Genomic DNA, 12,590 nt, shown 5'->3' on the forward strand with positions numbered 1-12,590 from the left:
TTTCATTGAATTTCCCAGGAATGAGTAGGTTAACCTATGACGAGCGTTTGTCGGCACTGGTCTTAGCCTCAGAATTAAAGGACATTATTTTAGGAAGGAGATGAGGAGACATTTCTTTAGTCAAAGGGTGGTGAATCTGTGGAATTCTTTGCCTCACAAGGCTGTAGAGGACGAGCCAGTGGATATTTTTAAGGCAGAGATAGATAGTTTTGATTAGTACAGGTGTCTGAGGTTGTGGGGAGAAGGCAGGAGAATGGGGTTAGGAGGGAGAGATAGATCAGCCATGATTGAATGGCGGAGTAAATTTGATGGGCCGAAGGGCCTAATTCTATCCTATCCCTTATAACCGTATGAATTTTCTAAAACGAGATGGTGAGGATGTCACTCTTTCTTGTTTTTGGTTTATTTTTCCTTCAGTCTCTCCTCTTCTATTCTTTCTCGTTAAGAGTAATTGGAGGGAATTTTCCCACTGTCCTGGCCAATAGTTATGCCTGAAATAATTCCTTAAAATGAAGGTTTATGTTGATGTTTTGCGCCTTGACCCAGAACATTGACATACACCTTTTGCTTCAGCAGATGCTGTTTGACCTACTGAGTTTTTCCAGCATACTGTTTTGTTTTTTTTGATTTAAAGGCAAGAATCTGGTTATTGCTGCTGTTTGTGGAAGTTTGTTCTTTGCAACATTTGCTGACATTTTTTACATTCTCACAGTGATTACACAGAAGCATTATTTTATTGGTTTACTTTGGAATGTCCAGAATTACTGCAATTTGCTATATGAGTATCAGTCTTTAATATCTTTTATCCCTATTTTACATTTCTTAATCTTTTCTCATATCTTTGGCTTCTTATAAGTTTTGTTTTCTCAATAATCTCTTAAATAAAGATGCACAATTGGATGTCTCAGTGTGTTTTAAATGGTCACCTTATATCTTTCTCTGTTGATCTTTCTCCATTGGCAAAGGCAACAGCCTTGTTTTTTTTCTAATTTGTTGGAACATCACAGTTACTATATTTCCAAAACCTTTCATCCAAAGTGGAGATGGGGCTGTTTATGCAGAAGCTAAAGTAAAAACTTAGTCATACAGCATGAAAGCAGACTCTTTGGCCCAACTTCTCCATGCCGACCAAGATGCCTAATCTAAGCGAGTCCCATTTATCCGCGTTTGGCCTATAACCCATCTGAACTTTTCCTGTCCATGTACGTTTACGTTTCTCATAAATGTTGTTATTGTACGTGCCGTAACTATTTAATCTGGTAACGTTCCGTATACCCATCACCCTCCACGTGGAAGAAACTGCTCCTCCAGTTTCTATTAGATTTTTCCCCTCCTACCTTAAACCTATGCCCTCTAGTTCTGATTCCCCTACCCTTGTAAAAAGACTATTGCCCTCATGATTTCATACACTTTTGTAAAATCACTCCTCAACCTCTTACACTTCATTAAAGTCCGAGCCTGACCAACCTCTCCCAATAGCTCTGGCCCTCGAGTCCTGGCAACGTTCTCATAAATCTGCTCTGCACACTCTCCACCTTAACGGCATCTTTCCTATAGCAGGGTGACCAAAACTGAATACAATACGACAAGTCTGGCCTCACCAGCATCGTGTACACCTGTAACATAACATCCCAATTTCTATACTCTGTTCCCTTACCGAAGAAGGCCAATGTCCCAAAAGCCATCTTCAACATCCTACCTACCTATGATACTGTGAACTATGCACCTGTACTCCTCGATCCCTCTGCTTTTCAAAACTCCCCAAGGCCTTTTGGTTCACTGCGTGGGTCCTGCCCAGGTTTAATGTCCCAAAATGCAATACCTCACACTTATCTGCATTAAACTCTATTAGCTATTTCTCGTCAATTTCAGTGTTTCACCACAACCATCTGCTTCCAACCATGAAGCCCAGTTATCTAGCTCTGGATCTCATGTGATCTCATCTTCCGGAGCAGCCTACCATGGGGAGCCGTATCAAAGGCCTTGCTGAAGACCATGTCTTGCGTTTCTGTCTTCGTCCACCTTCTTGGTTACTTCTTCAAAAAACAATCAAATTCATGAGACATGATCTCCCGTGCGCAAAACAGTGCTGATCGACCTCTGTCTTTCCAAATACATGTACCTCTTATACCTCCAATCCCTCTCAGTGACTTTCCTACCACATATTTAATTGCTGGTCTATAGTTCCCAAGTTCTTCTTTGCACTGCTTCTTGCATGGAAACACAATATTAGCCATGCTTTCATTTTTATGGCATCAGCAACACAGGCATGGCAAGCATATTTTTTTCTTTGGGTTGGGATACCCAGAAAGGTCATGATGCTCTCAAGTTAGCTGGTAAGTTAGGGCAGTGAACCAGCTGTCACTAGTATGGGGTCATTAAACTCCTTAGAGCGTTGTATCTTGGTCTGCGTGGCTTTGCTCATATGTTCACCATTCAAGGCCTTCTGCACCCCATGCTGGGAATTGAATTCTCAGGTTCTGGGCAGGTCAGGTATGGAGCAATATCCAAAAATCCGCAGTTTCAATGGGTATTGCGGGTTTCATATTTGGAGGTTAGTTTACTTTTTTTTAAACCATTCAGGTTTAGTTTCACGTTGTTTAAAGGTATCTTTGGTAACTCATTTCCCTTGAAAAAATAATTTGTTTTAAATACTGAGGCTATTTAGAAAGTTAAAATCATTCAAAGCTTTTACAATGTTTTTACAATTGGCAAAGTTGAAGAGGGTCATTGCTGGTTAAATATGCTTTTGGTAGGGTGTTAGGATGGCTGCTGCTAAGACCATGCCACTGGAGTCCATGGGGCTGAGTCTGGCAAGATTGGTTAGCCAAATTTAGTTCCGGTTAGGACAGGTCTAGGGGGACTGTGAATGGTTAACATGGGTGAGGGATACTGATCAGGCAAGTTTGGCCCAATGGACACTTATCAGTCTGAAGGAGGTTCTAATCTGAAATGCTATCCTTCCGTTCCCTTCACAAATGCTGCATGACTCTCTGAGTTAGACAATAGACTGGAGTTCCTCCAGTACTTTGTTTTGCTCAAAGTTTGGCCTAGGTTTTGCATGTCCTTTGCATTTGACCCAATTGCCATACATTGTGGTTCCTTTAGATATTTTGAGGTCATTATATTTAATAAGTGACATTTAAATTATAGTAATGCCCCTGTCCCACTTAGAAAACCTGAACGGAAACCTCTGGAGACTTTGCACCCCACCCAAGGTTTCCGTGCGGTTCCCGGAGGTTGCAGGTGGTTGCCGGAGGTTGCAGGTAGTGGAAGCAGGTCGGGAGACTGACAAAAACCTCCGGGAACCGCACGGAAACCTTGGGTAGGGCGCAAAGTCTCCAGAGGTTTCCGTTCAGGTTTCCTAAGTGGGACAGGAGAATTAGACACAAAATGCTGGAGTAACTCAGCAGGTCAGGCAGCACTTAGTCGGGTAACACTAAGTTACTCCAGCACTTTGATGCTGCCTGACCCGCTGAGTTACTCCAGCACTTTGATGCTGCCTGACCCGCTGAGTTACTCCAGCACTTTTTGTCTATCTTCATTATAAACCAGCATTTGCTGTTCCTTCCTACATTTTAAATTATAGTTTCTACATTTTTTAGCCTAATTGACTACTTTCTTGATTTTATCAGTTATGGACACCTTGACATCTACGGTGGACTGAATAGTAACTTGAACCGGCAGCATCACCGCCTAGAATCTCGTTACAGCAGCAGCTCTGGAGGATCCTATGAAGAGGAGAAGAGTAAGTAAATTAATTTCAAATCATGATGCAGAGGTTTGTCATTTGGGTTGAAACCTCAAGTTCAAAGTGTGTTTGCAAACTTGGCTAAGTCTGCCGGGCAGTAAAAGCCCTGTCCCACGGTACGAGTTCATTCCAAGAGCTCTCCCGAGTTAAAAAAAAATCAAACTCGTGGGAAGCACGGAGAATGAACGTAGCGGGTACGTCGGAGCTCGGGGACATCTCTTAGATTTTTCAACATGATGAAAAATGTCCACGAGAGCCCCGAGTACCGATGAGTGGCCATTACCATAAATCTCCGAGTTCGATTCAGGGCAAACTCGGGAGAGCTTTTGGAATGAACTCGTACCGTGGGATAGGGCTATTATGGTTCTCAAGACACTTGACCTGACTTTAGAATTGATAGTTAGGCTTATGAAGGCTGTTTGTGTATGCACATTTATATTTTTGATCTTATGAATCTTAGCAGAATTCTATTCCATTTGGAAGGGAGGGAATATAATTTTGTAATTATATTTTGCACTTTAATTTCATGCACAGAATTTAGTGTACAACAGGTAGGTTCTTGATGCATATCTGGGAAAGATATTCAATGACCAGTTTAATGATCCTTTTTCTAACTCGCTTGGTTATATATTTTGAAGGTGATTCTATGCCAATGTATGCGAATTGGAGGCTGAAAGTGATGGAATTCAACAAAGCAGAACCGTTGCCGTTTCCTCCCTCAGGTGGAAGCTGGTCGCCACTTGCTGATTATTTGCCTGAGACTGGTAACCCAGGGGTACCCTTACAGAGGTCAGTGTAAAAACAAAGCATCCTATAAAATTATTTAATATTATTGACATTATTAAAATCATCTGCTCTTGTCATTCAGCAAAATATTTAGTTGTTTTTTTATTGGTTTATAATATATCGTGACAAATTATATTTCCATGTTGAGTGTTAACATGCAACTGTCCCCATGTAAACTTTTGGATAATTTGAAAATACATTTGTAGTTTACAATTAGGTCTTAGCCAGCAGAGCAGCAGAGTGGCACAGCAAGTAGAGTTGCTGCCTCACAGTTTTAGAAACACTAGTTCAATCCTGACCTCTCGTGCTGCATTCAATCTGTGATTTGCTCCGAGTGTTCCAGTGCTCCCTTTCCTCCCAAAGACTTAGCTTGACGGGTTAATTGGCCACTGAAAGTTGCGCTTAATTCGTCGGTGAGGAGCAGAATCTGGGGAGGGGTTGGTGGAAGTCAGGGGAGCGTTAAAGAGGAATCATACAAGCTTAGTGTAAATGGGCTCTTAATAGTTCAGGCTCTGGGTCATTTCCATGCTGCATGATTCTCTGTGACTCCACATCAAGTGATTACATTTCCAGTGGATTATATTTGCTTTCCTACGTTAATATGAATGCAGATTTCCAAAAGCAGATAGGTCCCGGCCACGGGGGAAAATGGAGGAGGACTGGCCAAATTGTGTGCCTTCCACCACAGTGATGAATGCTGTGGTGGATGTTTATGTTAAATTTTTATTGTGTTTTTGTGTGTGTTCTTTATCATTGTACCGCTGCTGACATATTCATTTCACTTGCACTTTATGTGCAATGTGACAAATAAACCGTATTGTATTGTATTGTATAAACCCCTGTCGATTCTGTTAGATTGAAATTTAAAAAAAAGAAAATGCTGAAAATACTTTGTGGGTCATGGAATCCTATGAGAAAGAAAGACAAGGACACTGGAAGAGTTAGAAAGCAAGTGTGTTTTAAGTGGGGGAATGGTGTTGGCCCGATGGGAAGGGGGGTGGTGGTAGGGGGGGAAGGCACAATAAATCTGTTTTTAAAAAGGGAATGTCTGAGGGCGAGTTGAAGCAAGAGAAACTGAATAATGCAGAGAGCGTTGGTTGAGAGATAACAGTGAAGACTTGTTAAATCCAGCTGATCTTCTGAAGGAGGCGTAAATAAAAGATGAATGGGAATAAAGGATAGGTAAAAAATTATGTTGAAAGTGAGATGCAGAACGTAGCAGTTTCTGAAAATCTGGAATTAAAGAAAGGATACTGGAAGTATCCAGCAGGCTAGGCAGCATCTGTGGAGAGAAAATTTGAGTTGGAATTACTGCTTGGTGACATTGTATCAGAACAGTCCAGTTTTAAACCAACCTGGAAAGGCTTGTTATCTGAAATTGTTGTATTCAGTGTTGAGTAACCAGGGCTGAAGCATGCCTGGTCAGCAGATGAGATGTTCCTCCAGGTATTGCTGGACATTGTTGGAACAATGTAAGAGGACAAAAACACATAGAGCAAAGTGTGTGAGGGAACCCTTGCATGATGAATGGAGATGTTGTGCAAAGCAGTCAACCAAACTACACTAGTTTTCTTCAATGTAGACGAGCACATCGTGTACACTAAATAAGTGGAAGTGCAAATAACTGACTGCTTCACGGAAAGTAGATTTCTTGATTCTAAACTTGCTTTCTATTTATTTGCTCTGACCTTGTCAGAGAAAGGGTTTTTTTTTTCCAAACCATTTGGTCTGGGAACAAAATGCCAGGTAAAGTAACAAAATTCAAGGTAAAGTAAGAGGTGTGATACAAAAAAAAGTTGATCCACCCCCTTTCCTGCAGACGTCACTCCCCCCTTATCTGTCAGTTAAAGGCCTGTCCCACTTACGTGTCCTTGGCTCGCAAATTTACGCGACCTTACGGTCGCGTTGAGCTGCGAAGGTCGCTCGCGATTTCATGCGTACGCACAGCCATCTGGAGCAAGTGAAGATGGACACAAAGCTGGAGTAACTCAGCGGGACCAGCAGCATCTCTGGTGAGAAGCAATGGGTGACGTTTTGTGTCAAGACTCTTCTACAGTCTGAAAAGAAGGATCTTGACCCTAAACATCACCCATTGCTTCTCTCCAGAGATGCTGCCGGTCCCGCTGAGTTACTCCAGCATTTTGTGTCCATCTTCAATTTTCTTGGCCCCGCTCTGGGAGTAGAAGTAGGGGCAGATCCGGACCGCAACGGCCGTGAGTCCCAGGCCGAGTTCGGCGATCGTTTGCCTGCTTCTGCTGCTGTTGGAGGTGAGATGTTGCGTCGTGCCAGGGTCTTGGGCCTGTCCCACTTTGGCCGTCAATTACACGACAGGCCATTGGCGCGCGAAGATTTCGTTCGCTACAAAAATTTTGGAGCCCCGCGCGATGTCGCGCACAACTACATACCCCTCCGCGCTTCTCAGTGGGACCGGCCCCGTGCGGCCATACAATGCCCGTGCACCTCAACGCGACCATGAGGTCGCGTAATTTGAGTGCCAAAGACACGTAAGTGGGGCAGGCCCTTAACTTAGAATTTCATGTGAGATATAACCTGGAGACACAATATTTATAATTTTCTTGGTAGCAATCTAACAACAACGTATCAAATGTGCACATTAGCGTTACAGGCAAAAATCCAGAAATCCAGGAATTAATTCCTGGCATCTTTGCAGGGAACTATGTTTTGTAGTCTTTTCCTGCAAAAAGTACACGTCACAAACTCGGAAGGTCTTAAAGTATTTATGAACTGTTCATGATTTAAATACAAACCAAAAATTCTGCACTTATTTACATGGTTTTATTGAGGTTTTAAAAAAAAGAAAAACAGCCTAAACCATAATTTATTACTTGATCTCTCTGGCCCTAAATAACTGATTTTATACTTGTGGTTTGTAATTTCCTCTGAAAAATATTCCAGAATTCTTTTCAGGATTATGATGTTAATGTTTTTCCCTCCTCACCACCCTTGCCCCACACCCTTCAACACTAACACTATCCTCCACACACTAGGGACAATTAACAATTTTTTACCAAAGCCAGTTAACCGACAAACCTGTACCTCTTTGGAGTGGGGAGGAAACCGGAGCACCCGGTGAAACCCCACGCAGGTCACGGGGAGAACGTTCAAACTCCATACAGACGGCGCCCGTGGTCAGGATCGAACCTGGTTTTCTGATGCTCTAAGCAGCAACTCTACCTCTAGGCCTCTGAGCCACTCTATTACTATTTGTTATTTCAATTTTAACCTTTTATAATTCTTATTTTGTGGTTTTGTGAAATTTTAACGGTTTAAACAGAAATGTGCCTTTTGTTTCCTAGTTTACTATCTGAGAATTCTTCTATTTTGTTATCTGCTCATTCTGTTTGACAGCTTCACAGTTCGATTGGTGCATGACAGCAGGGCAATGTGTTGCCCTGGACTTGACTTAGCTTGTTTTAAACTTAAATTTAGTGTGACTTGAATTGTAATCATTTTAAAAATTAAAAAAACTGGCAAATCAAAATTAATAACTGAACACTGGTTTTGAAGGACTTATCGGAAAAATGTCCCATCATTATAGCTGGAAAAAGCGCAGAGAAGATTTATGAGGATGTTGCCAGGACTTGAGGGGTTCAGAAGTTGGGCAGGCTACGTCTTTATTCCTTGGATTGCGGGAGGCTGAGGGGTGATCTTATGTCACACCTAACTAAACTATATGAAGCAATGATTTGTCAGGTAACAAGTCATCATGTCTGCACCATTTCATCAATTGAGGGATGTCTCAAATTTTGAAAAGCCTGCTGGCATTGATGGACAGTTACATTGTATTTGTATGGTTCTAATCATAAGTAAACTGTTTTTGTTTCCTTTCTAGGTGTAACATAGCAGTAATCCTTCTGACAGATCTTATAGTTGATCACAGTGTAAAGGTGGAATGGGGGAACTACATGCACCTTTTGCTTCATGCAATATTTATAGGTAAATATGCTGTGAAAGTGTTGATTTTTCATTGCAGGTGCAAGATGTTGAGCTTAATGTGTTGTGCAGAGCAATTACTCAACAGAAAAGCTAAACTTTCTACAGACCTGGGATTTAAAGAAAAAACGATTTTTAAAAAAATCACATGTTTATTACTACAGCAGAATCACAGCACAAGTATAAGGAATTTGTTTGTGATTTTTAGAATGTATTTTATAATTATATGAAGTAATATTAAAAACAGAAATACATTGATAAACAATTACGAGATGTTATTACATGTCCTTTTTTGGCATAACACAGTGGTGGAATTTTAAAAATATCTGATTGTTGAATACGTTTATTGAGAAGCATAGATCCATATGATCTACTTTTTCCATTTTAAATCTCACAAACCATGTTTAGTTGTAACTAAATTATTTACAGGAAAAAAAACATTCCTGATTTTCTTTCTCATTTATATAGGATTTGATCACCAGCATCCTGAAGTTTATGAACATTGCAAGCGGTTGCTTTTGCACTTGCTTATAGTAATGGCTTATAACAGTAATGTTCAAGCTGTGGCCTCCGTTCTCCTCAGGAACAGGGATTTTACTGAACCTAAGGTGCTTACTGTCAAACCAGCCACTCATGTAGAATACAGTTTTACAGGTTAGTGACTGTTGCATACGTTATAAATCAGTGTTGGAATCTTTTTTATCACTTGATTAAATATAATTTCTTAATTAGATATAGAATTAAAGAACAGGTTCAGTGGTTTAGTTATATAGCTACAATAAAGGAAGTATGCTGACTCACTGAAACCATCATAGCTAATCAGGGTTAAAATGTGATGACAATTACTTTTATGTTAATGAAACATGCATAATCCATATTTCCAATAATAATATTGTTGCAATTTTCTATGATTTTTCTCACCAACGTTCCAGATATATACATTTATACTGAGTGCATGTGTTGCGATTAGGAAGTAAATATAGCATCGAATTTTGAGCACAATCGATTATGTTTGTAACTGAAGCCAGGTTATTTTAGAGATGAAACTGAAACTGAAATAAACAATTTCACTCGATTAGATATAACCTATGGAACTGAAAAACTGACCAAAAGTAGTGAAAGATTATTAAAAATATTTGCATTTTCTGTGTTGTGGTGTTAATTATATATTCCATATGCCTATATCCATAAGTGTTTTCTCTGAATTAATATCATAGATGGCTTAATGGTCTTATAATTATAATTTTTCTATTGCATTGTCACAAATTATTTCCTCAGTTATTAAATTCTTGTTTGACAGTATTCATATCTAGAAGTTTAATGTTTTTACAAAATATTCTTCCAGCAGGGGGCAGTGAATTTGCACCAGATTACCAGCCATCGCCAATGACTGACTCAGGACTCAGCTCAAGCTCTACCTCTTCTAGCATCAGTTTGGGAACTACTAGTGCTGCCATTCCCCAGCTCACTCCCACCATCTTAAATGAGGTGGATATTACCGCAGATCAAGATGAGAAGGTGAAAGCACTCATTGAATTTATAACCACAAGGTAAGATTCTCTGAAAATTAACTTTGTACAAAATCTACATAAATATCTGGGAAATAGATCTCAATTAACACTTCAGATACTGCATTTACTACAATTCCGGTCCTTAAAATCAATTTCCAGGGTGGCAATTTGAAATTATGTATGTCAAATAAACAAGCTTGAAGATGGTGCTTGATGCAAAAGGTGTATAACTGTGTTATAGGTCTATAACTGTGTTATAAGTATATATCTGTGTTGTCCTCAAATTTTCTGAGTCTTGTAGGTATCTATTTCAATGGCTATACCAGGATACAACAAGGGTAATCTGCATTCCAAAGAGTGGTTTATGCTGATTTATTTTATTGCATTTGGGCGGTACAGCTGGCAGAGCTACTGCCTCACAGTGCCAGAGACGCAGGTTCGATCCTGACCTCGGGTGCTCTGTGTGTGGAGTATGCACTTTTTCCCTGTGACCGTATGGCTTTCCTCCTGGTGCTCCGGTTTCCTCCCACATCCCAAAGACCTGCAGGTTTGTAGGTTAATTAGCCTCTGTACAATTTCCCCGTAATGTGTTGGGAGTGGATAACTAGTGTGAACTGGTGATCAATATTTCCTTCGCGTTTTTCTCTTTAATATAAAAATGGAGGAGGAAGAAAAGAACCAGAAAATTCGATGCACCCAAATTAGAGAAAGGATATTCACTCAATGTCCCAACATTCTCAAAAGCTGGCTACATTTCTTAACACATGAATATGTAGTGTGTTGGGCCTAGCCATTTTGGTTTAATTACTTGCAATTTGGCTGTGTCATGCTTGTTCACACAGCTGTTTGAGATGGAAGTAGTGTCCCCAATGATAAAGCATGCCACTTACTGACAAACCTGCTGACACGACTTTCTGCTGCTCAACTGAGGAAGGTTCTCACTGAAATTTCAAATGATATTGTAAATTCTCAAGTTCTGAAGTAAATCATGCACTTCCTCAGCATTTTTCATAAAAAAGTGTTTCATTATAAAGGTAAACTGAAGAAGTTATTTTAGAAATTTCCCATTAATGTGATAATATTTGGAATCATACAATCTTTCATAGAAACATAGAAAATAGGTGCAGGAGTAGGCCATTCGGCCCTTCGAGCCTGCACCGCCATTCATTATGATCATGGCTGATCATCCAAATCAGTATCCTGTACCTGCCTTACCCCTGATCCCTTTAGCCACAAGGGCCACATCTAACTCCCTCTTAAATGTAGCCAATGAACTGGCCTCAACTACCTTCTGTGGCAGAGAAATCTTCAGTTAAATTTTTATCCCTTTTTGACAAAACCTATAACTGGTAAACATGAGCAAATGGAAGTAAATCGATCTCTATCGAAAAAAAAGTTTCCTTTTGAGCAAGCATAAATATTACATCAATGTAAAAGATCACAATTTTTCAGCGTGCTTGCCAATCTTTCTCCGCAATAGGAGAGGAAAGGGTAAGCAATAGAGACAGGAATTAAATTCTCATTACTTCCTTCAAGGACATTTGTTCTCTGGAATTGGATCTGTCACAGTCCTTGCAGAGCCTTTGTCAGAATTGTATACTTTCTCAATCTGCAAGGAAAAGAAAAAATAATAATTTGCCCTGTTTTTTATCGAGTGCGCAAAGGTTTGGCTTTCCGTGACATTAGGTTAAAAGTCACTAAAAGAGTTCCACTCCTCAGATTTGAACATGGTTATACCCCCTTTCATCCCGGGAGAAAAAATGCAACAGCATGGAGTAGCATCTTCCTGCTCTTGTAGACATCAGTGTGACATTCTGGGCCCCTCATATCTTTCCAATCCTATCGTTTATTTGCACCCAAATTGGGGAGATGAATATCCATTCAATTGAATGACCCTTCCGGGAAAACCTGAATGACATCAATCTGTATTACTAAATAGAGTCATAGAGTGATACAGTGTGGAAACAGGCCCTTCAGCCCAGCTTGCACACACCGATCAACAATGTCCCAGCTACACTAGTCCCACTTATAACCATATAACAATTACAGCACGGAAACAGGCCATCTCAGCCCTACAAGTCCATGCCGAACAAATTTTTTTTTTTTTACCCTTAGTCCCACCTGCCTGCACTCATACCATAACCCTGCGCTTGGTCCATATCCCTCCAAACCTGTCCTATCCATGTACCTCTCTAACTGTCTCTTAAATGATGGGGTAGTCCCAGCCTCAACTACCTCCTCTGGCAGCTTGTTCCGTACACCCACCACCCTTTGTATGAAAAAAATTACCCCTTGGATTCCTATTAAATCTTTTCCCCTTCACCTTGAACCAATGTCTTCTGGTCCACGATTCCCCTACTCTGGGCAAGAGACTGTGCATTTACCCGATCTATTCCTCTCGTGATTTTGTATACCTCTGTAAGATCCCCCCTCATCCTCCTGCGCTCCATGGAATATAGACCCAGCCTATTCAACCTCCCCCTATAGCTCACACACTCTAGTCCTGGAAAAATCCTTGTAAATCTTTTCTGAACCCTTTCCAGCTTGACAATATGTTTCCTATAACATGGTGCCCAAAACTGAACACA

At 40.5% G+C, this 12,590-nt stretch overlaps 1 protein-coding gene across 9 annotated transcripts in view; it reads left to right on the top strand.

The window, feature by feature from the left end:
* The window catches only part of fryl (furry homolog, like), a 299,072-nt gene that overhangs the window by 214,104 nt on the left and 72,378 nt on the right, over positions 1–12,590 (top strand). For 6 of the 9 annotated variants that reach the window (XM_055636452.1, XM_055636425.1, XM_055636421.1 and 3 more), the window contains 5 exons: positions 3,636–3,748; positions 4,390–4,540; positions 8,391–8,494; positions 8,960–9,145; positions 9,837–10,041. In XM_055636452.1, the coding sequence (XP_055492427.1) occupies positions 3,636–3,748; positions 4,390–4,540; positions 8,391–8,494; positions 8,960–9,145; positions 9,837–10,041 (759 nt within the window). The remainder of the gene's footprint in view (positions 1–3,635; positions 3,749–4,389; positions 4,541–8,390; positions 8,495–8,959; positions 9,146–9,836; positions 10,042–12,590) is intronic. The other 3 variants (XM_055636427.1, XM_055636470.1, XM_055636461.1) reach the window with 1 other exon arrangement.

This window comes from Leucoraja erinacea, chromosome 1 (genome assembly GCF_028641065.1).
Source record: "Leucoraja erinacea ecotype New England chromosome 1, Leri_hhj_1, whole genome shotgun sequence".
Taxonomy (NCBI): Eukaryota; Metazoa; Chordata; class Chondrichthyes; order Rajiformes; family Rajidae; genus Leucoraja; species Leucoraja erinaceus.